This window comes from Cervus elaphus, chromosome 19, assembly GCF_910594005.1.
Source record: "Cervus elaphus chromosome 19, mCerEla1.1, whole genome shotgun sequence".
Classification (NCBI taxonomy): domain Eukaryota; kingdom Metazoa; phylum Chordata; class Mammalia; order Artiodactyla; family Cervidae; genus Cervus; species Cervus elaphus.
The window spans coordinates 73,786,509-73,807,605 of NC_057833.1; the positions used below are offsets into that span (position 1 = coordinate 73,786,509).

At 52.6% G+C, this 21,097-nt stretch overlaps 1 protein-coding gene across 5 annotated transcripts in view; it reads right to left on the reverse strand.

Moving 5' to 3' along the window:
- Positions 1-21,097, reverse strand: part of AGPAT3 (1-acylglycerol-3-phosphate O-acyltransferase 3) — an 87,156-nt gene that overhangs the window by 13,552 nt on the left and 52,507 nt on the right. For 4 of the 5 annotated variants that reach the window (XM_043873931.1, XM_043873933.1, XM_043873935.1 and 1 more), the window contains 5 exons: positions 6,934-7,160; positions 2,390-2,559; positions 1,645-1,806; positions 704-857; positions 121-223 (listed from right to left, as the gene is read on the reverse strand). In XM_043873931.1, coding sequence (XP_043729866.1) covers positions 121-223; positions 704-857; positions 1,645-1,806; positions 2,390-2,559; positions 6,934-7,111 — 767 coding nt within the window. In that variant the 5' untranslated portion in view covers positions 7,112-7,160. Of the gene's footprint in view, positions 1-120; positions 224-703; positions 858-1,644; positions 1,807-2,389; positions 2,560-6,933; positions 7,161-18,959; positions 19,039-21,097 lie in introns of those variants that run through there. The other variant, XM_043873932.1, reaches the window with a different exon arrangement.

Genomic DNA, 21,097 nt, shown 5'->3' on the forward strand with positions numbered 1-21,097 from the left:
ATGCCCCAGCACCTCCACGTGGGGGCGTCCGGGAGAGCGGAGAAGCCGAGCAGAAGGTGCGCGCGGGCTCGGTCCTGCTCCCGCCCCCCGCCGGCCCCGCCCCCGTGGGCAGCAGCTCACCTGACGCACATGTCCGCCTCGTACTTCTTCCCGTAGAGGATCCCCAGCAAAGACGGGTTCTTGTTTCCTCGGAAATTCAGCGTGACGTCATACACAGCTGTGACTGCAGGGAGGGCGCAGAGGGCGACAGGTGACATCCGGCAGCTTGGCCCGCCGCGGCTCTTCACCTGGATGCCCGTTGTGAGGGTTCCCATCTCTTATTGGGGCATTTAGTTGAGTTACTTGTGTTTAAAGCCACTGTCTGGCTGTTTCCTATCCATCCTGCGCTTTGTCCCTTTCTTTGATTTTGCTGTCCTTTTGGATTAATTGGATATATATTTTTTCCTTTATAAGGTTTTCAGTTATATACTTTTAAAAAGTGATCACTTTAGTTGTTTTCCGTTAACTAGTATTTATATCACCTCAAAAAATCACACAAGAATCTTACAACATGTGAATCCACGAACTCAGATCTCCTTTTAATGCCACTGGCATTGTGTATTTTACACAGAACTCACTGATCTGGTTTCTGGCAAATCACTGATTTCACCTCTCACTTTGCTGGGAGTCTGGGGTGGTGGTGGTCGGGGCGGGCAGCTCTTACCTGTCCCGCGGAGGCACTGGACCGCGGTGGTGAAGCCCTTGGTCCGAGGCAGCAGGTGGTACTTGAGGACGGGCAGCCCCTTGGAGGCGGCCACCTCCATGCTGACGCGGTGCTTCTTCTCCGTGAAGCGTGTGCCCTCACAGTACAGGAGGAACTAGGACGCGGTGGGGGACAAAGGCCGGTTAGAGATGCTGCCGTCACATTCCGTACATGACTCCTCACAGGCAGCGGCAGCACTGTGCCTATTCCCAGGGGGCGAAAAGACACTTCCTGGAGAGAAGTCAGACTCGGTGTCCCTGGGCACCAGCCTCCAGATGGCTTGTGGAAAACAGAATCTTCCATCCCTCTGCCTCAACGTGAGTTACAAACACCAAATGCATAAACAGCCGATTCACAAAGAATTGCCATCAGAGACCAGAAAGAAGAATCAGAAAGAACTGATTTCAAACCGATAGACATCAATCATTTCAGATGGCTGTCCATCAAACTCCAACCAAGGGGCTCAGAAAGGACCCCCAGGCCCTGCTCTGCCCTTGAAGGGTGGCTGCTTTAAGTGCAGTGCAAACCTTCTAGGAATTGAAGTCCACGTTGACCCACAGAACTGTGGCTCACGAGGGCTTGTCCTGACACCTGATTCCACAGAACAGCCTGGGTGCCTGGGCAGACTCTCTGCTAACATTCCAGGGGTGCCCCCAACTCAGCCCAGCAGGATCTCCTCTGTGTGGGCCCAGGTGTGCGGGGCCCACCTGGGGCAGGTGGGAGCAGGTGGCCTAAGAGGGGTTCCCAAGCCTGCAGTTGCATGGGGCGGGGCCGTGGCCCTGCTCAAACAGCCTCCCTGGAGCTCAGAGCCTCTTGTTGGCTTTACAACTAATAATCTGGGCTGCGTTCCTGATGCCTAAGGTAACACAGCTTGTGTGGCCTCGCCCCACCGCCTCACTCACCCACATGTATTCGGGGTAGTCGGCCAAGGACTTCAGGCCTTTGATGACGGTGTCCCGGTCTTCCTCCCACTTCCGTTTGCAGAACACAATCTCCAGGAAGTACCACGTCCAGCCGATGAGGGGCACGTAGAGCAGCTCCCTTTTCGCTAGGACTTTGGAACTCTGAAGGGAGGGGGAGCAGCTGGTGCTTCATGGCCACGAAGTCCCCACGGGCAGCACCGTGCAGGCAGCCCTCAGGACTGGCTGTCATCGGAAGACCCTGACACTGAGCATGATGCCACTGGGATGGGCAGGGCCCCAGAGCGCGGGTGTCACTAGGTGAGAATCCATGGGCAGATCTGGCCGATGCTGGTAGGCGGGCACAAGGGCAGAAGGGGAGCCTAGAGGGTGTACTGGGCCTTCAGGGCTGCTCTAGCTGCCAGGCTGGGGGCTTGCTGAGGATGATGCCAGGGCCACCACCCACTAGGCTTCCCTGCAGGGGACCCCTCAGCCTTTCTCATCTGAGGCAGCTGAGCCGACGGGGGAGGATTGCAAAGGAGGGAGCCCTGGGGCAGCCTGCAGTCCCAGAACCCATGTGGTTAGCCATGCTCACACGCCTAGCTCAGAGGGACCAGGGGCTAAATACAGAGCAAATGAAAACCCAGAGCCCTTGGAGACTCCAGACCCTCCAGGGAGCCATGCCAGCCCCTCCTTGGGACCCCATGTCGCTCACCCCACACCCTCCTAGGACCCCTACGTTGCTCACCCCCAGCACGCCGAAGCGTTCGCACATGGTCCACCCACAGAGGAAGTCGATTTCAAAGTTGTGGTTGAGGATGATGACTACATGCTCCTTCCCGAAGCTGTCCACCGTGGCCTGGTCGGTGAACAGGGTGCACTCCGTGCACGACCACCACTCCAGCAGCATCACCAGCTCTGCGGACACACACGGGGACGTTGGCCAGGTGCAGACTGCCGCGCTCCGGCCCGCCCTCCCTCCCTGCTCCCTGACGGGGACGGGACTTGTACAGTATCAGCCAGATTGGGACTTTCTGCTGGAAATGAGTTTTGAAGGTTTGTGTGTAATACATTAAGTCAAACTATGGAGAGGAGGGGCCATGAAAGGGTCAGCTCCAGCACACACTCGCCATAAGCTCCATCAAGGGACCAGGGCCCTGAGGAGATGGAGGCCCATCCACAGGGGCAAACTATGCCTCTGGGATAGCCCGGCCAACGTTCAAGTTGTGAATAAAGGTCCAAGGAATGGAAAGACAAGAGGTCCTCCACAGATGTTGTTCAAGGATGATTTACAGATGGCCAACATGAGAAGATGCTTGGCATCTCTGGTCATCAGGAAAGTACAGGCCAAAGCCACAGCAAGGCACTGCGTCACACTCACAGGACGGCTGTCATCCAACAGATGGATGACAAATAGCACGTGCCAGTGAGGATCAGAGGGCCTGGGACGCCCAGTGCTGCAGCTGCATCTATCCTCCAGACAGAGTAACCAGATGACCCAGCAATTCCACCACCAGGGAGATGACCAGTAGAAATGAGAACAGATGTCGGTGAAGAAACTTGAACATGGATGTTCGTGGCAGTGTTATTCACAAAGCCAGAGAGTGGAAACAGCCCAGAAGGGCGACAACTGATGAAGCAACGGGCAGTACACATCCCTACAGGGCAGCATCGTTCAGCCGAAGTGGGAACGTGGGCCTGACACACAGCAGGACACAGATGAACCTGGGAAACATGGAGTTCTGAGTGTGGGGAGTCAGACAGTGACCACGCAGTGCATGATTCCATCACGTGAACCATGCAGAACAGGCAAAGCCATGCAGACAGGAAGTAGATCAGTGACTATGAGGCTCGGTGGGGGAGAGATGGCAGGGGGGAACATGGGAAGGACTACTCCACACTCTAAGTGGGTGAATTTCACCTCTTTATAGCTGTTTAAGAAAAGAGAGGCCCAAGGCTAGGCTGACCTGTCCATCTGAAAGCATGGGTGGCTGCTGGAGACTTGCCAACGCCCCCACCCACACCCCCACCCCAGGCGGCAGGGCCCCAGGACTGGGACAGACCCACGACCACAGCCTGGTGACGGCCTGCTCCTGTGCCTCCTCGGCTTCCTTCTGGGAAGCCTCCATGTGTCAGCTGGTCAAGTAAGAGCTGGTGGCTGAGGTTGCTGCCTCTAGAGCAGTTTGCTTGGGAATGAGGAGGCGTCCTTCCTTATCACAGTAAGGACATTCAACCTGAGGCCTCCTGCACAAATGTCCAAGTGCACAGCACGGTCCTGTTAACTGCGGGGTCCAGGCCCTAACTGGGCTCTAGAACTCACTCCTCTTGGGTAACGGACACTTCACACCCATCTGACTGCAGCTCGCCACTTCCCCTCCCCCAGCCCTGGCCACCACCGTTCTCTGCTCCGCTTCCCTGAGCTTGGTCATGTGGATCCCTCAGAGGAGGAATCAGGCAGCCTTGGTCCCTCTGTGACTGCCTGGTTTCCCTCCATGTCAGGCCCTCCAGGTTCATCCATATTGTCATAAACAGCAGGATTTCCTTCCTCTTAAGTAGTACTCCGTTGTCCATGTGGACGGCATTTTGCTTGTCCGTTGGTCTGTTGATGAACACGGACGCCATCTCCACATCCCAGCTACTGTGAACAGAGCCACGGTGAGTGCACACCCTCACCTGGCAGCCTCAGGACCCAGCACCAGAGGTCTGGCCCAGGTGGGGGCCTGCGAGGAGGAACCAGCTTCAGACAGACAGACACAGGCAGCCCTCTGCAGACGTTCCGAGCCCCCTGGAGAGTGGGTCTAGCAGAGCCGCCTGTGGAAAGGCGGCGTGTTGAGGATGCTCTGTCCCACCAATGGCCAGCATGGCCTGAGGGTGGCTTGGCCCATTTCGAGATACATCATCTCCCCGTGGATGGCAGATGACTACATACACAGACAGGACTGACGACATGATTCTGCTCATGGTCAATTTGGACAATATTTATTTTCAGCTGTGCTGTGGGGCTTGCAAAATCTATTTCCTCGATCAGGGATTGAACCTGGGGCACAGTAGTTAAAAGTGGTGAGTCCTTACCATTGAATTTTCCCTTCAGGAAAATTCTTAACCACCATCTCCTCCAACAGTGCTTCTCCTTCTTCACTCCTCGGGGACAGGAATCCAACAGCCGTTTCACAGACCTGCATGCTCTCCTTACCTCCTTTAGCTCCTGTTTCATATTCTTCATCTTGTCACTCTACTGGCAGTCAGGGTGAGCTCTTCATATTGTTGTCCAGTTCACCCATTCGCTCACTAGCTGTGTCTAATCTGATGTAAGATTCACTAAGTCTTTACTTAAAAAAATTATTATAACTACAATTTTTATGCATAGAAGTGCTCCTTGGTTCTTCTTCAAATCTGAGTATTTTGGATAGTCTTTTGTCTGAATCTTCCGTTGTATATTTCTTGTTTTCTGAGTTCATATATGACTTGTTTCAATCTATGTGATTCTACTGAATTAGAGACTAACTCAGGCCAAGAGCACATTTCTGTTTGCCTCTGTTGACCCCATGGGCACTGCCAGTCTGCTCATTTCAGCAAACTTCCAAGGTCCTGGCTGAGACCCAGCCCGTCTCCTGGAGCTGCCAAGGCGGGGCCCTGGGAAGCAGTGCTGATACCCCTCTTAGTGCCCTCTTCTGCGGAGAGGTGGGGGTGTGGCTGAAGGATTTCCTTTATTTACGGCCTTGAAGAGCCAGCTTTACTCAGAGTCTGGCTGTGCGGAAGTGCTTTCACTTCAGAACACTACTGCCAGTGGAGGCTGTGATTTTCACAAGTCAGCATTTGCCCTTCAGGCATGCACTCATCTGCCCTGGTGAGGCGCGTGAATAACTCACCTGCACACGCGTGTTCTGCATGGTAGTATTTCTAATTCTCCTTCTCACACACAGGAAGGTGGCCTTTTATTTAGGAAAAAAGCAGCTGGGAACTGAAACTTTCGCATGTTTATGGCTGGAAGCATGGGCGGGGCTGCTATCCCCTCTTGGGGGCACGCACACCTGGGCTTGGACAGCTCACTACCTGCTCAGTTGCCCTCCTACATTGGGGAGGGGGACATCTCGGGGACAGACTCATCGCTTCCCATAGGACATAAAATGTGTACTACCTTCTCTTCATTGTTAAAGAAAGGTGTTCTGATGCTAAGTAAACTGCACACAGTATGGAAAAAGTAGCAAGAGTCCCTCCCACCCCCACTCCTGGGACAGCCACATTTTCTGTTCTGCCTTCCACATTTTCTAAGGAGGGACGGCCACACGCCAGTGCAGACACATCACACGTGTCTTTAAAAGTAAATCATGGTAGCACCTCTATACTTTGTTTTTTAGCTTCTGTTTTCACCTAAAAATGTATCTTGAACTTGGTTCTCTATACCAGGAAAGAGAGATTGCCTGCTGGTCTTAGTGGCCGTGTGGGCCTCCATCCAGTGGACACACCACAGTTAGCGGGCATTTTGGCTGCTCATATTAGTTAATATAAAACTGGCATAATGAATATATCTGTGCATATACGTACTTTCATAGATGTCTTTCTAGGTTGCCTTCTTATTTGGTGGAATAATTAGGGTCAAAAAATAGAACTGTTTAAGTTGCTGATTGTTACGGGTCCAAAGAAGTGCCTGGGAACCCTAACCCACAGTGTGTTCCCCTGGCCAGCGGTGGGTGTTGTCACCAAGCTTCCTAGTCTCTGAGAGGTGAGGGTGACTCTACACACACAAAGGCACGCACATCACAAGTGCACACAGGTAACACCTGTGCATGCCTAAACATTTAATTAAGAGACAGGTAGGTCCCTTTCCTTCAGAGAGAGATGCTGAAGTATTTACATGTGATAACAGGCCACTCGAGGGGAGTGCTCCAGTGCTGGGATCTGCAGGCCTGTGACCGGCCACGTGCCGGCAGACGTCAGGCCTAGTCATGGTGCACTGACAGTATGACTGCTTGTTTTCAGGTATCCAGAGTATTGTGTGAAACCACATGGAACCACCTTCTCTGTGGGTCCAGAGGCTCAGGAATCGGGACACTGCATGGTTTAGCCCAGTGAAGAGCTCAGGCTGAGCACCCCATACATTCCTCACGGCCAGGAGAGGCCCCCTAGTTCCCGGCTGTGGAGCCCCCGGCCATCCTGGCTCATCGTCACAAGCGATAACCCCCACGGGCCCCTGCACCGGTTTGTTTGGGGCTGTCCAGCAGAAAGCTGGCTGTCCTGATTGTCGCCAGACCCCTCCCCCGCCATGCCACACCCAGTGCACGCAGTACTCACGGCTCCAGAGTGAGTAGGCGAGGCGGCAGTTCAGCCGGCGGTACAGCTGCTTGTTCACGGGCCAGAGGACCAGCGTGCAGAGCTGGATGGAGTTGATGACCAGCCCACTCACCACGAAGACGAAGCCGATGAGGAGGTGCACGACGAACTGGGTCTTCAGGAAGGCGAGCAGGCCCATGGCCACAGCTCAGTAGCGAGTGCAGGGTCCTTCACTGAGAATGGCCGTCCTGCAAAGACAGGGCAGTGGTCAGGAGGGCGCAGGGACCCCAGGGTGAGGGGCAGCGAGTGGAAAAGGGGTTCACAGTGGTCCTGCCAGAGCCCAGATCCGCAGCTCCCACAGCACCCTCAGGCCCTTCCCTCCTGAGAGTGACGGATGGACGTGCGGGGAGGAGGGGGAGCTGATACATGGTTCACACAGGCATCACGTACATACTCACCCACCCCAACACCAGGTACACACACCACGTACACACACACTCCCCACGTACACACACACACCACACATACACCATGCACATACCACATATACACACACCACATACACACACACCCCAAGTACACACACACCACGTACACATGCACCAACATCAGGTACACACACCACATACACACACACACACCACGCACATACCACATATACACACACCACATATACACGCACCACGTATACACACACCCCAAGTACGCATAGACCATGTACACACACACCAACACCAGATACACATACCACGTACACACACACCACGTACACACACACACACCACACATACACCATGCACATACCACATATATGCACCATGTACACACACACACACCACGTACACACACACACCACACATACACCATGCACATACCACATATACACACACCACATACACACACACCCCAAATACACACACACCACGTACACATGCACCAACATCAGGTACACACACCACATACACACACACACACCACGCACATACCACATATACACACACCACATATACACACACCACATATACACACACCCCAAGTACGCATAGACCATGTACACACACACCAACACCAGATACACATACCACGTACACACACACCACGTACACACACACACACCACACATACACCATGCACATACCACATATACGCACCACGTACACACACACACACCACGTACACACACACACCACACATACACCATGCACATACCACATATACACACACCACATACACACACACCCCAAATACACACACACCACGTACACATGCACCAACATCAGGTACACACACCACATACACACACACACACCACGCACATACCACATATACACACACCACATATACACACACCACATATACACACACCCCAAGTACGCATAGACCATGTACACACACACCAACACCAGATACACATACCACGTACACACACACCACGTACACACACACACACCACATACACCATGCACATACCACATATACGCACCACATACACACACACACACCACATACACACACACACCACACTATGCACATACCACATATACACACCACACACACACACATACCATGCACATATACACACCATGCACATACACACACACTATGTGCACACACAAACACCACATACACACACCATGTACACACCCACACACCACACACACACATCATGTACACACACACACCATGCACATACCACATATACACACACCATGTACACACACATACCATGCACATATACACACACCATGTACACACACACACACCATGTGCACACACAAACACCACGTACACACACATACCACACACCATGTACACATACACCACACATACCAAATACACACACACCATGTACACACACACCACACACATACCATGCAGACAGCATATACACATGCACACATACCATGCACACACCATATACACATACCACATATATACACACCATGCACACACCCTCTTATATACAAGAAAGAAAGAAAAGACTAGAAAAATGCATACAAATATCAATAGTGATTAGCTTCCCAGGTGGTGCTAGTGGTAAAGAACTGCCTGCCAACACAGGAGATGTAAGAGACATAGGTTCAATCCTTGGGTCAGCAACCCCTGGAGGAGGAAATGGCAACCCACTCCAGTTATTCTTGCCTGGAGAATTCCACGGACAGAGAAGCCTGGCAGGCTACAGTCCATGAGGTCACAAAGAGCTGGACATGGCTGAAATGGCTGAGCACAGCATGGGCATGACGGGTAATTTTTCTTTTCTTGTTTTAGCATCTTATTTAAAAAATCAAAACTACACATGAAATCACTATAAAACATTCAACTAATGCCTTTTAACTCACAAGCTCTTGTGGCTTTTTTAGCTGAAAAGCTTTCGTTTTGGTCTAAGGTGGAAGGGGTGACCCCCCCAGGGACCCAGTCAGCTTCTCCCCTGCTTCCCTTCAACACCAGTTTGGTTTCTTGGTTTCAAACGTGAAGCCAGAAGCTCACATTTCATGGCTGCACTTGTTCTGTGAGCTGCCCTGAAATCCCCCTGTGGACAGAAACAGAGTTGGGCACATGACAGCCTGGCAGCTGCTGGCCACCACTCCGGGTCCTCCAGAGAGGTGCCCACACTCTGGGGTGATGGTGGAGCAGGCTCAGGAGGCCCCCAGGGTGGGCCATGCCAGGCTCTCCAGGGCACAAGGGGCCCACTGCTGTGTGGGAGACCAGGCCACATGACTCTAGAAGGTGCCCTCCGTCTGCCCTTGGGTCCCAAGTGGCTGCGTGGGGGCGTGGGGGGGCGGTGAAGTCTGCGGCCATGTGGCGGGACGCTAGGAGGACAAGGAAGGAGCCGAGGCCTGATGCCTCCTTCCCCATCAATGCCCTGCCTCCCAGTCAATGCTTCCCCACTCCTGCCAGCACCTCTGGGCATTCAGGCACTGGATCAATCTTCCTTTTCTAAAGGTTCAAATAAAGAGGCTCACGTGGTATCCATCCGTGGGCCCAGCCCGGCCGCCATCCAGCCTCTGATAGGAGCACCATCTCCAGTTTGTCCGCTCACCTGTGCACCTGCAGACGGCAGCAGGTGTGCAATCTCTGGCCCCACACTTTCCCTACAAGCCTCTGTGTGAACACAGCCCTCCACTCAGGAATCCATTTAACACCTCCAGTCCCAGTCCAGCGCCTGAATCTCTGGTCAAGGACGTCCATTCACAGAGGCCCTATGAGCCACAGCTTTCTCTTGGACCGGCTGCTGCAAGTGCGCACCCCCGTCTGGAATGGCCGTCCACCCCCGCCCAGGGCTCCTGGTTGCAGTTGACTGTCCCCCCTGCTGCTGGCCACTGGTCTAGATTGTCAGTCTGTCCCCAGTGCCTGGATGTGGGCCAGACCCTGTTCTAAGGAGCATCCGCAGTTGCAGTTAAGGCCCCCCACCTACCCACCCCCCATGAGAGCACACAGTGGCCACAATCTGTTTAGGCATCCCTGCCTCTCGCCCACCACCTCTGGGCCACCCGGGCCTGAATGCTTTAATAACATGTCAGTCACACATGCTAACTTAGGGGGCCTTCGATGACAGTGGGCTTACCAGCCCCGCCCCCTACAGAAGAAACCCTGCTGCTCATTCAGTTCACACCCTCCCCAGCTCCCCACAAGGCCTGCAGACTGGCAAGGGGGGAAAGCATCAACTCAGCAGCACCCAAGAACACCAGCTTGTGCCTACCCTTTGAAAATATTTTCACAACGATATATATCACAAGACTTCCCTGGTGATCTGGTGGTTAAGACTTCACCTTCCAATGAAGGGGGTGCAGGTTCAATCCCTGATCAAGTAATTAAGATCCCACATGACTCACGGTTGAAAAACCAAAACATAAGCCAGAAACAATGTTGTAACAAATTCAATAAAGACTTTAAAAATGCTCCACATCAAAAATATTAAACAAAAAAAAAATCATGTATCACCAGACAAATTATAAGTCGATTTCTAGATTTTTCAACCCAAGTTTAAATATGCAAGGGGAATAAATTCTGGTATATTGTGAAGTTTCACTTTTTAAATATACAGATCTGGACTTCTCTGGTGGTCCAGTGGTTAACAATCCTCCTGCCAGTGCAGGGGACTCAGGCTCGATCCCTGGTCCAGGAAGATCCTACAAGGCACAGGGCAACTAAGCCCATAGGCCACAACTACTGAAGCCTGTGGGCCTAGAGCCTGTGCTCCACAACAAGAGAAGCCACCACAAAGAGAAGCCACAACTAGTGTGGAGGCCCTGCTCGCAGCAACTAGAGAAAGCCTACAACACAGCAACAAAGACCCAGCTCAGCCAAATGAATAAATAAATACACTTAAAGGAAAGCCTAAGTATATAGATCTTCCTTAACTTACAACAGGATTACATTTCGGTAAACCCACCATAAGTTGAAAATATCATTAAGTTGAAATGTGTTTAATACATCGACCTTCCCAAACATCACAGCTGAGTCCCACCCACCTTAACTGTGCTTGGAATACTCATGTTCACCTACAGTGGGCAAAATCACCTGACACAAAGCCTATTTTATAACAAAGTGCTGAATATTTCTTGTGATTTACTGAATACTGTACTAAAAGTAAAAAATAGGATGGCCATCTGGGTCCAGCATGGGTTGTTCACCCTCGTGATGGTGGGGCTGCCGACGGGGCTGTGGCAACCACTGTCCAGCATCAGAGAGAGGACCTGACCGCATGCCACCAGCCTAGGAGAAGGCTAAAATTCACAATTTGAGGTAGGGTTTTCACCGAATGTGTATTGGAAAGTCCAAAAGTCATGATCTGAATCACCATAAGTCAGGGACTTTTTTCTTTTAAGTGTAGACAGTGGGATCTAAATGCCACCATGACTTGTTAGCCACCACCACCATCCATTTTCAAAATACAAAAAAAGCAAGCTTTTCTTTAAAAGTCAAGAAACGCATTCCATTTTCTCCTTGATTTTGTATTTCCACTGTACCTCCTCTACAGAAGCTTATTAGAATATAAATTATGATCGAAAGTCTTTTATCAATCACATTAAGCTAACATTATATAACAAAAATACATATGAATATTTAAATTTAATTTTTACATTTCATGTTTATGGGCTAAATTTAAATTTTTCTTCTGCAATATTTGATGAAAATGCACTCTGAAACAGTTCAGCCTATGTCTTCTCAGAATCTGGGCATTTGACTGACCATAAAATACCATGATCATATCTGAGAAATTTAACCCCAACATAAGCATATTGTCTAATATCCCATCTGTAGTCCAGTTTCACCCACTGTCCCCAAACCACCTGTACCTCTTCTTTCCATCCAGGCCCTGGTTGAGGGGCGGCATGACATTCGACCACACGCCCACTCCCCACCCCCACCGCCCCACCCACCGTTTTCTGACCTAACACCCTTGGCCACCCACTTGAGAGCCCGGGCCAGCTGTCCTGATGTCTACAGGACATCCCTCTACAGGATGTCTGGCTGTTCCCTTGTGACCAATTCAGGTTCAGAGTGTTGTTGGGGGCTTCTGGCTGCACCCACTGGGGCACTGCACCTTGTCCTGTCCCTGCTGCCACCTGGTTAAAGGTAGGGCCACTAGGAGTATGCAGGTGGAAGTACAGCTTGCTGGGCTGAGCCCACCATCTGACGGGAGATGCTGAGTTAATATCCATCTCCAACCACCTCTGACCCCACAGTTTCAGTCAACGCCTCCTCCCGCCTAGCTCTCACGTCATGGACCAAGCTTGTTCTGATCCAGAACCGCCCCCCAGTAATGGATGCTGTAGGGACCATGCCTGCCTATGTGATGTGGTTTAGCCTAATGACACAAACGAGATGCTTCAAAACCACAGCAATGCACAGCTCTTTCACTGAGGCTGGTACGTGCTTTTAGAAAACACACGGTATGTCCTGGAATAAAAGAATGCATGTAAGGTAGAGATCATGAGGCATAATAGGTATCCATTCATCCCCTACTGCCCCCAGAAAGAAAGAAAGTAAAGTCGCTCAGTTGTGTCTGACTCTTTTTGACCCTATAGACTGTAGCCTACCAGGCTCTCCATGCACGGGATTTTCCAGTGGAGTACTGGAGTGGGTTGCCATTTCCTTCTCCAGGGGATCTTCCCGACCAAGGTAACCACTATTATTCCATAAAGTTTTAAGATAAACTATAGTGGGAGGTGGGAGGGAGGTTCAAGAGAGAGGGGACATATGTATACCTATGGCTGAGTCACGTTGATGTATGGCAGAGACAAACACAACACTGTAGAGCAATTATCCTCCAATTAAAAATAAAATATACTGGCACCTTTTCATTAATTCTCAGATGCTGTTGCTGAGCTGGAGAAGAAACCTGAGCCTAAGTCCTTCACTGGATAAGGGTTTAGGTTGCTCCAGAAGCCTGGCACCTGCACAGCCCAGTCCTGAGGGGTGTGTGGTCCCGGACAAGCTTCTCAGGGCAGGGGAAGGGCTGCATTCACGCTCCTCAATGGGGAGACACAGGGTGGGACTGCCCCTCACTTCGGGAGAAGAGGCACAGAGCAGAGGTGCCAGGTGGGGAGGGGGCGGGGCCAGGGGCTCGGCAGGGCTGCGCTCACATGGTTCCGGGCAGGTGGATCCCAGACAGACGCTGACCCCAGCCTCCCAGGAGCCGCCGGAGTTCTGATACAGCAGGAAGGGCTGGGAGCTGAACCAGACTCTCCTCCCAGCCCCTGCCCCGCCCCAGGCCCCTGGCGCACAAGCAGGCCCCTTGTGGTTCTGATACCACCCCTCCAGGGTTGTCCCGCTATTTCTGAGCCTGGGGTTCCTGTGGCCACATTGCTCAGGGCTCAGGGTGGTGGGGTGAGAGCCAGAGCCAGGAGCACCGGGACCAGCTCACCTCCATGCCCGGAAGAGCCCGGCCCGCTGACCACTGCCAATCCTGACTTTGGCACTCTGTTACAAGTGAACTACATCCCCTCACAAGGGTGTGTTGGGGTCCTAACCGCCCCCAAGCACCCTGGTGAGTGGCTGCGTTTGGAAATATGGTCTCAACAAAGGCAATCAAGTTAAGTGAGGTCACTAGGGTGGGTCCTAATCCAATCTGACCGGCATCCTTATAAGAAGGATGACCACGAGAGGACATGGGGGAGGTGGCCTCCACATGCAGTTTCTCCCTTCATAGTCTCCAACACCCTGGCCTTGGCCTTCCAGCCTCCAGGACTGGAGAGCTGACGATTGCCGTTTAAGCCCCCGGCCTGTGGTATATGTCACGGCCCTCCCGCAGAGGAACACACCCATAACAAACATTCAGGCCTCATACTCAGATCCTGCAATGCCCATGCTCTGCTGCCCAGGAGGCCCAGCCTCACCCTGCTCACATCCCCCGCACCGGCCTCAGGCACCACCAGATGCTCGACAGACTGGTATTGGTCCCTTTGTCTCTTTTCCTCACGAACTAGCCAGTCAGACGGCGCGGCCTTTCAGATTTCCCTCCCAGGCACCTCCCCCCTCCACCACCATCTTTCCAACAAACCCTTCCCACAGAAACTGAAGTTGAAGTCCAGGGCCTGCTCTCTCCCACACCACCCAGAGAGCTGCTCTGCTCCATGCAGGGGGGTGAATGCCTCTCCGCATGTGGATGACCACTTTTCTACTCACACATAGGGCCCATGCCAGCCCTCCAGCCTCTGCCAATGCAGTCTACTCAGGCAGTTGGAAGAGCGGTGCCCGATAGGAAACTGCACCCCCAGCCTCAAACATCCGGTGCCGCCCCACAGGCAGGCATCTGGCTCTGTGTGGGGGCAGGAACTGGCCACAGCACTGGGGGCACTACTTCAGCTGCCCTGCTGCCCCGTTCCTGATAACAACCCTGGACCGACTACCGCTCAGAGCTGCGGTCAAAGGCTGGCAGCCTCATCCTGCCCTGCTGGGGCAGTCTCTCCTGAGCAGGGCTGACCCTGAGCACAGTGGTTAGTAAAGGGAAAAGACATTAAGCACGCCAAAAGTGCCTCATTTTTGTGGTTCTAGATAGGAAGTCTGGATTACAGGATTAAAAAGAGCTGTTTAGTTATATACCATCCAAATTCAAAGCCCACGATGAAAGGGAACTAAGGCTATTACCTTCCCTTCTTCCTTCTTTCTCTTCCTCTGTCCCATCCACTCACTTACCATCTACCCACTCACTCACCCATCTATCCATTATCCATCCATTCACTCATCCCTTCATCCATCCATCCACCCATTCATCCACCCACCCAGTCATCCACCCATCCACCTATCCATCTCTCCACCATCCATCCACCCACCCAGCCATCCATCCATCATCCATCTACCCACCTAGCCATCCACCCATCCATTCACCCATCCATCCACCTACTCATCCATCTACCAATCCATCCACCTACCCTTTCATCCACCCATCCATCCATCCACCCACCCACCCACCTATCCATCCATCCATCCATCCACCCACCCACCCATCTACCAATTCATCCACCTACCCGCTCATCTACCCATCCGTCCATCCACCCACCCACCCACCTATCCATCCATCCATCCATCCACCCACTCATCCACCCACCCACCCATCCACCCATCCATCCATCTACCAAGGCATACACCCACCCACCCATCCATCCATCCATCAATCCATCCACTTACCCAGCTATCCACCTACCCACTCATCCATCCATCATCCATCCACCCATCCACCCACCCACTCACCCATCCATTCACCTATCCATTGGTCCTGCATTTGAGTGCCTATATGCACAGCAAGCAGAGCAGACCTGGTCTGCTATGAGGCTGCAGGACAGAAAGGCCATGCTGGCTGACTGCATGAGGAGTGGGTTATGCTGGGGCAAGCCTTATATTTTTGTTTTGCATGTCGATAGTTCTGTTGTTTCCAGTCAGGAAATACTGAAGGAAAAAGTCTATGAACCAGACCGACTATTTGAAACAGGACAGTAGAGAGACATCATCTCAGGTATTTTTAAGTTATCTTAAGATAATTTAGGTGGCAAATTTGCCAACTAATTTTATCTTAAGTTGGCAAATAATCTCAATTATTTACTGTTCTGAACACAACCAAAACCAAGAATAAACCCCATTTCTTTCTTTGCAGCTGGCCAGGGTACCAGGGAGGCAGAACCCTCACTCACAACAGACGCCTTAGCTCCTTGATGGGCTCCTCCTCACTCTCGCTTTTAACACAGCTCGAACACGCAGGACTGGGTGGTCTCCTGGCCCACAGCCAAGCCGAAGTGCCAGATGAGAAAAGGAGGGGCAGGGGGCGCCGGGGGCAGGCATCCTGCTGACGGCAGCAAGAGGGCAGAGGCAAGCCCGCGACCTGAGACGGCACACCTCGGAGGGCGTCCGGTGCTGGGCCAGCTCGCAGACCCAGCGGACCCATGGTGACATCACGGATGAGAACATAATGTAGCAACTGTTGTCCACGGTGACCTCGCCCTGGCGCCAGGGGCTATGTCACGGTCACCGTGGCACTGAAGGCAGGTGGGGATCAGAGAAGGCATTTTCAGAAGTCCAACAAAAATTTTAGATTAATCCTAGTTTTGAGATTTAATGGGGCTGGTTTCAGTTCTTGGGCAAATCCACTTACAGGGACCACCTTATGTTTCAATAAGGCTGAGAAATTCGACGTATTTCTTTGCTAATAATCGTCTGTTGCTGGTCCAACCCCCATCAGGATATGAAATCACCAAGACACCTAGGAACTGAAAAGGAGGAGTGAAACCAGCAGTGTCTGCAGGTGGAAGGTGTGTGCCATGTAGACTCGAGAGAACCCACCGTAACCAAAGTGCCACTGGAACCAATGTGTGGTTACAGTCACATTGAAAGGAATAAAACCAATACAATGCCAGAAGTCAATGTCTGACTTTAAGAGATTCAGGCCACTGGTCCCAGATGGTCATTTGGGACAATGGAGCAACCTAGGAAGCCATGCACGGAAGATGCAGCCCGACAGCTCCTCCCCCAAGGTCATCTGGGGCCCAGGCAGCCTGGCAGCTCCTCCCCCCAAGGTCATCTGGGGCCCAGGCAGCCTGGCAGCTCCACCCACTGTGGTCATCCAGGGCCCAGGTAGCATGGCAGCTCCACCCCAGTGGTCATCTAGGGCTCAGGGAGCCTGTCAGCTCCACCCCCTGTGGTCATCTGGGGCCCAGGCTGTTGGGAGCTCTGCCACCTTCAATGCATGTCTCTCTGGGCTGCTCCGTGGTTCCTCTTCTAGCAGAAAGGAATAAAATTGGAATTCCAGTACCAGGGATTCCCTCTAAAGCAAGACGGGTGGCAACAAGTGCTCAGTGACCAGAAAGACACAGAGCCCTGCTGTATGTCCAGGCTGCCAGAGAGCACAGCCCAGCGGGCATGCCTCCAGGTGAACACACGAAAACAGAAGACACAGTGGAGAAGGCCCTGGGTACCTTTGCGATGAAAAAAGATGAAAAAAAAAAAAAAAGATGAAAATACCTACTCACAAACTTCAGAAGAAATCAACAGAGCTCATACGAGTAAACCTTAGGACCAGAAGGCGATGAAAGCAAAACTAAGCAAACGGGAAGACGCGTGCCATAGGGGTGACAGTGCCCCCAGTGCTCACACCCCAGTAAACCAGCACTGCTTCCCCATCCAGATGTGGGGGTCTGCTCCCCGGCCCCTGGAGCCTGGGCTGGCTGCAAAGCTCACCCCTAAATAGAATGGGGTGACATCCCATGGCTCCTGAGCCTGGGCCTTCAGAGGCCCTGCAGCTTCCCCTGCACCCTCCAGGCACCAGGGGAAGAGACTTCATCTAGCCAGCTGGAAGGTGGGCCCACATGGAGCAAAGATGGACCCATGGCCCCAGGCAGGTTGCCAGCTGACTGCAGCCACACATGAGACCCCAGGTGAGACCAGCAGAAAACCGCCCTGCTGAGCACACCCCAAAGCGCTGGCCCACAGAATTGTGAGATAAGAAAATGGTGGTTGTTTTCAATCGTGACCTTTTGGGGTGGCTTGTTAGATAGTAACACATAAATAATACACAAGCCATGCTTTCTAAGTTAGTTTAATAGATGTAGTCGAACCCTAAATAAAATACCAAGAGGTCCTCTGTCCCTCACCCCTGGAACTGGAAATGCTGACTCTATGGTCCACATGGGAAAACAAACAGGAAAGAAAACCAACCAACCATGAAAAAGAATCTGGAACAGCCGCAAGATACCATCACATACGACGAAGCCTCTGCTGTTAAGGGTGTGTTCCTGGCCTGTGACGAGACATGCAGGCCAACGACACAGACCAACAGTCTGTGGTAGACAGTCGGCTGACAAGGAGGGGGCCTCCTGGAGTCCCTAGGCAGCTGGACCAGGTGACCCTGCAGTTGCCAGGGAGAGACCAGACAGCCGAGTGTCCTGAGTGTTGCTCCTGACTAAGCAGATGACACAGGACATGTCTCACATGACGTCTCACATGGCAGACTTTCCTTTGCACTTGCCTTTAGGCAAACTTGTATTTCTACTGTGTGTACAATAAAGAGGATGCAAAGTTAACCTAAAACCATCACTGGGCTCATGAGACTCTTGGAATTCTGTATCTCTCAACCAAAGGAGTAAGAAAAGTACCATGAAAGGATATACTGCGTGGCTCCTTCAGGCCTCCCTAACAATCCTCCCCCACCCAGGAGAGCTCTGCCATGGCAGCAGCGCCCATCCTTGGGTCCAGGAGGGGACCCCCAGCCCCAGATCTAAGACATAAAGGTAACCTCACCCCCAGTTCAAGCGACTGCTCCAGGGATGGGCATGAGGCTATCTCAGGAGCATGAAGGGATCCATGTGAGAAGGAAGGACCTATGCTGTGGGCAGTGGCATTTGCGAGCAGCTGAGACTCTGCCAGCAGCCACCATTCCAAGAAGCAGAGGGGACACGAGTCACAAGCATTTCAGTGGGCATTCCTGTTACCTGTGACCCAAACCCTGTGGGTGCACCCTCACCACGTCCGTTCCTGCCGTGCACGCAGGTCTGGCGTACAACACACAGTGCTCCAGCAAGGCTGACTAAGGGACGCCTGTGTTTATTACGTACATGTGTGACGTGTGGCAGCATGACTCCTGAAGCTCGCACCACTCTCATGTCATTACAAGCCGCCTCAGGAAAAGCTTCCTGAAAGAATAACGTCATGGGACAGCCGATGAAGCCTTTCACCAGCCACTCTCATCGGAGACTTTCCACACCCTGTCACACTCTGGACGGGCGGGTGCTGCTGGCTGGGGAGGGGCTGTGCAGGCTGGAAGGCGAGGGCTTGGGATGCGGGACAAGGGAACTGTCATGTTTGCAGCCCCTGTGGGAGATGTCTGGGGCACCACTGCAGCTGGTGAAGGCTGGAACAACTCTGGCTGCCCAGGATGGAGGCAGGTGCCCTGCACAGCCAGCATCCCTCCTGACCACAGGCTGGAGGAGTTACGTGGACTAAAGGGTCCCTGTGCCCCTGGGCCACCAGTGAAGGAGGCCAGAAGCTCCCGCCAGGCCCTAAAAGGGCCTGCAAACTGCACCCCAAGGACAAGGCGGGGGGTGGGGGGAAGTGCTGTCATGTCCCCAGGGGGCTTCCACTGTGGAAACAGTGCCCCCAGGCAGGAAGCGGGGTGGCTGGCCAAGGAGAGGGGAGGGGCTGGGACAGATGCCCAGGGACAGAGGCCTGAGAGGGCCCCCTGGGCCCCCCTACACCCCGCCTACCGCACTCTTTGAGCTCCAGAATCGATCGTCTTTCCTAGGGTGTCCTGATGGTCTTACTGGTCTGGGCAGTGGTGACTTTTGGGGCAGGAGGTGGGAGGGAGGTGAAGGGCTCCCAGCTTGATGACTGCACAATAGGCCTGTGACAAACCTCTGGGCCTGCGGACACTGCAGGCACCCCGCGCACCAAGGCAGCTGCCCGCCTGCATGCACACACACATGCACACGCGTGCACACGCGCACACACAGGCACACACATGCGCACAAGCACATGCACAAACACACGCACACATGCACACACACACACATGCACACACACACACACACACACAAAACAGGTGAGGCCACCTTGGATGTCACTTTGTGACAATGATCTGCCCTTTATAGTGATGACATTTTACTCTTAGAGAAACAGGTGTTTGCTTTATAATTATTGTGACCCCATGGACTATACAGTCCATGGAATTCTCCAGGCCAGAATACTGGAGTGAATAGCCTTTCCCTTCTCCAGGGGATCTTCCCAACCCAGGGATCGAACCCAGGTCTCCCGCATTGCAGGTGGATTCCTTAGCAGCTGAGCCACAAAGAAAGCCCATTATTCAATGAATTGGTTGTTAATTCACTTTTCTACATGGACAATATATTTCATAATTTAAAAAATTATATGGAGTCTTGGTGTCCCCTTAGGAATGCAGAGAGCTCGTCACTCCCACCCTGCCACAAAATAATGCCAGACAAACTGCAAGTTCATGACTTTTCTTGACCCCATCAGAGATGTGAGGTTATAGGACAACCAATTAACAAAACATGTGGAGCGAGGTGGGTGCCTGCCAGGGGCAGGACTGAGACTCAGCCCCCAGAGCAGACATGGGAGGAGTTGGTCAGCAAAGGCTGCTCAGCTGGGGAGTGTGGAAAGGTCTCTCCTCCTGCAGACTTTTCCTCCATGACCCCCAACGAACCCCATGCAGCAAGCCTGGGAAAGCTTCTCCTACACACTCTAGAGTCTGCAGGTCATTAACAAGAGATTTTTTAGTAAGCAGAACACAAACCTCAAAGGATGAACAAGGTCATTTACAAAGATAAAAAATCCTGTCATGTTTCCTATTAAAGACACGTCATGACTCCAACAAGGGGTAAACTCAATGGGTTTCAAATGTCCATCTGGCCTCTGTCCAGGGCGGTGGAAGAGCCCATTCCCAGGTTCCCGGGCAGCCCAGATCCAGGGTGGTTTGGAAAAGGCCAGACTCACCCCAATTCAGAGGAGGAGGGCCACCTGTCACTCAGCAGCTGCCTCTTACTTGAGTTTCCTGCCTGAACACCAGCTCAGAGCATCTGATACACACATGCTTCGAAGGACATAATCACACCTGTGAAACGTTAGGTAAAAAGTGAAACAAAGACTGCCACGAACACTGCCTACCTACTTCCTGTAGGGGTTGGCGCCCTGAGGTGCCTCCTGGTCTGGTGCAGAGCCAAGGTGCCACCCTGGGATG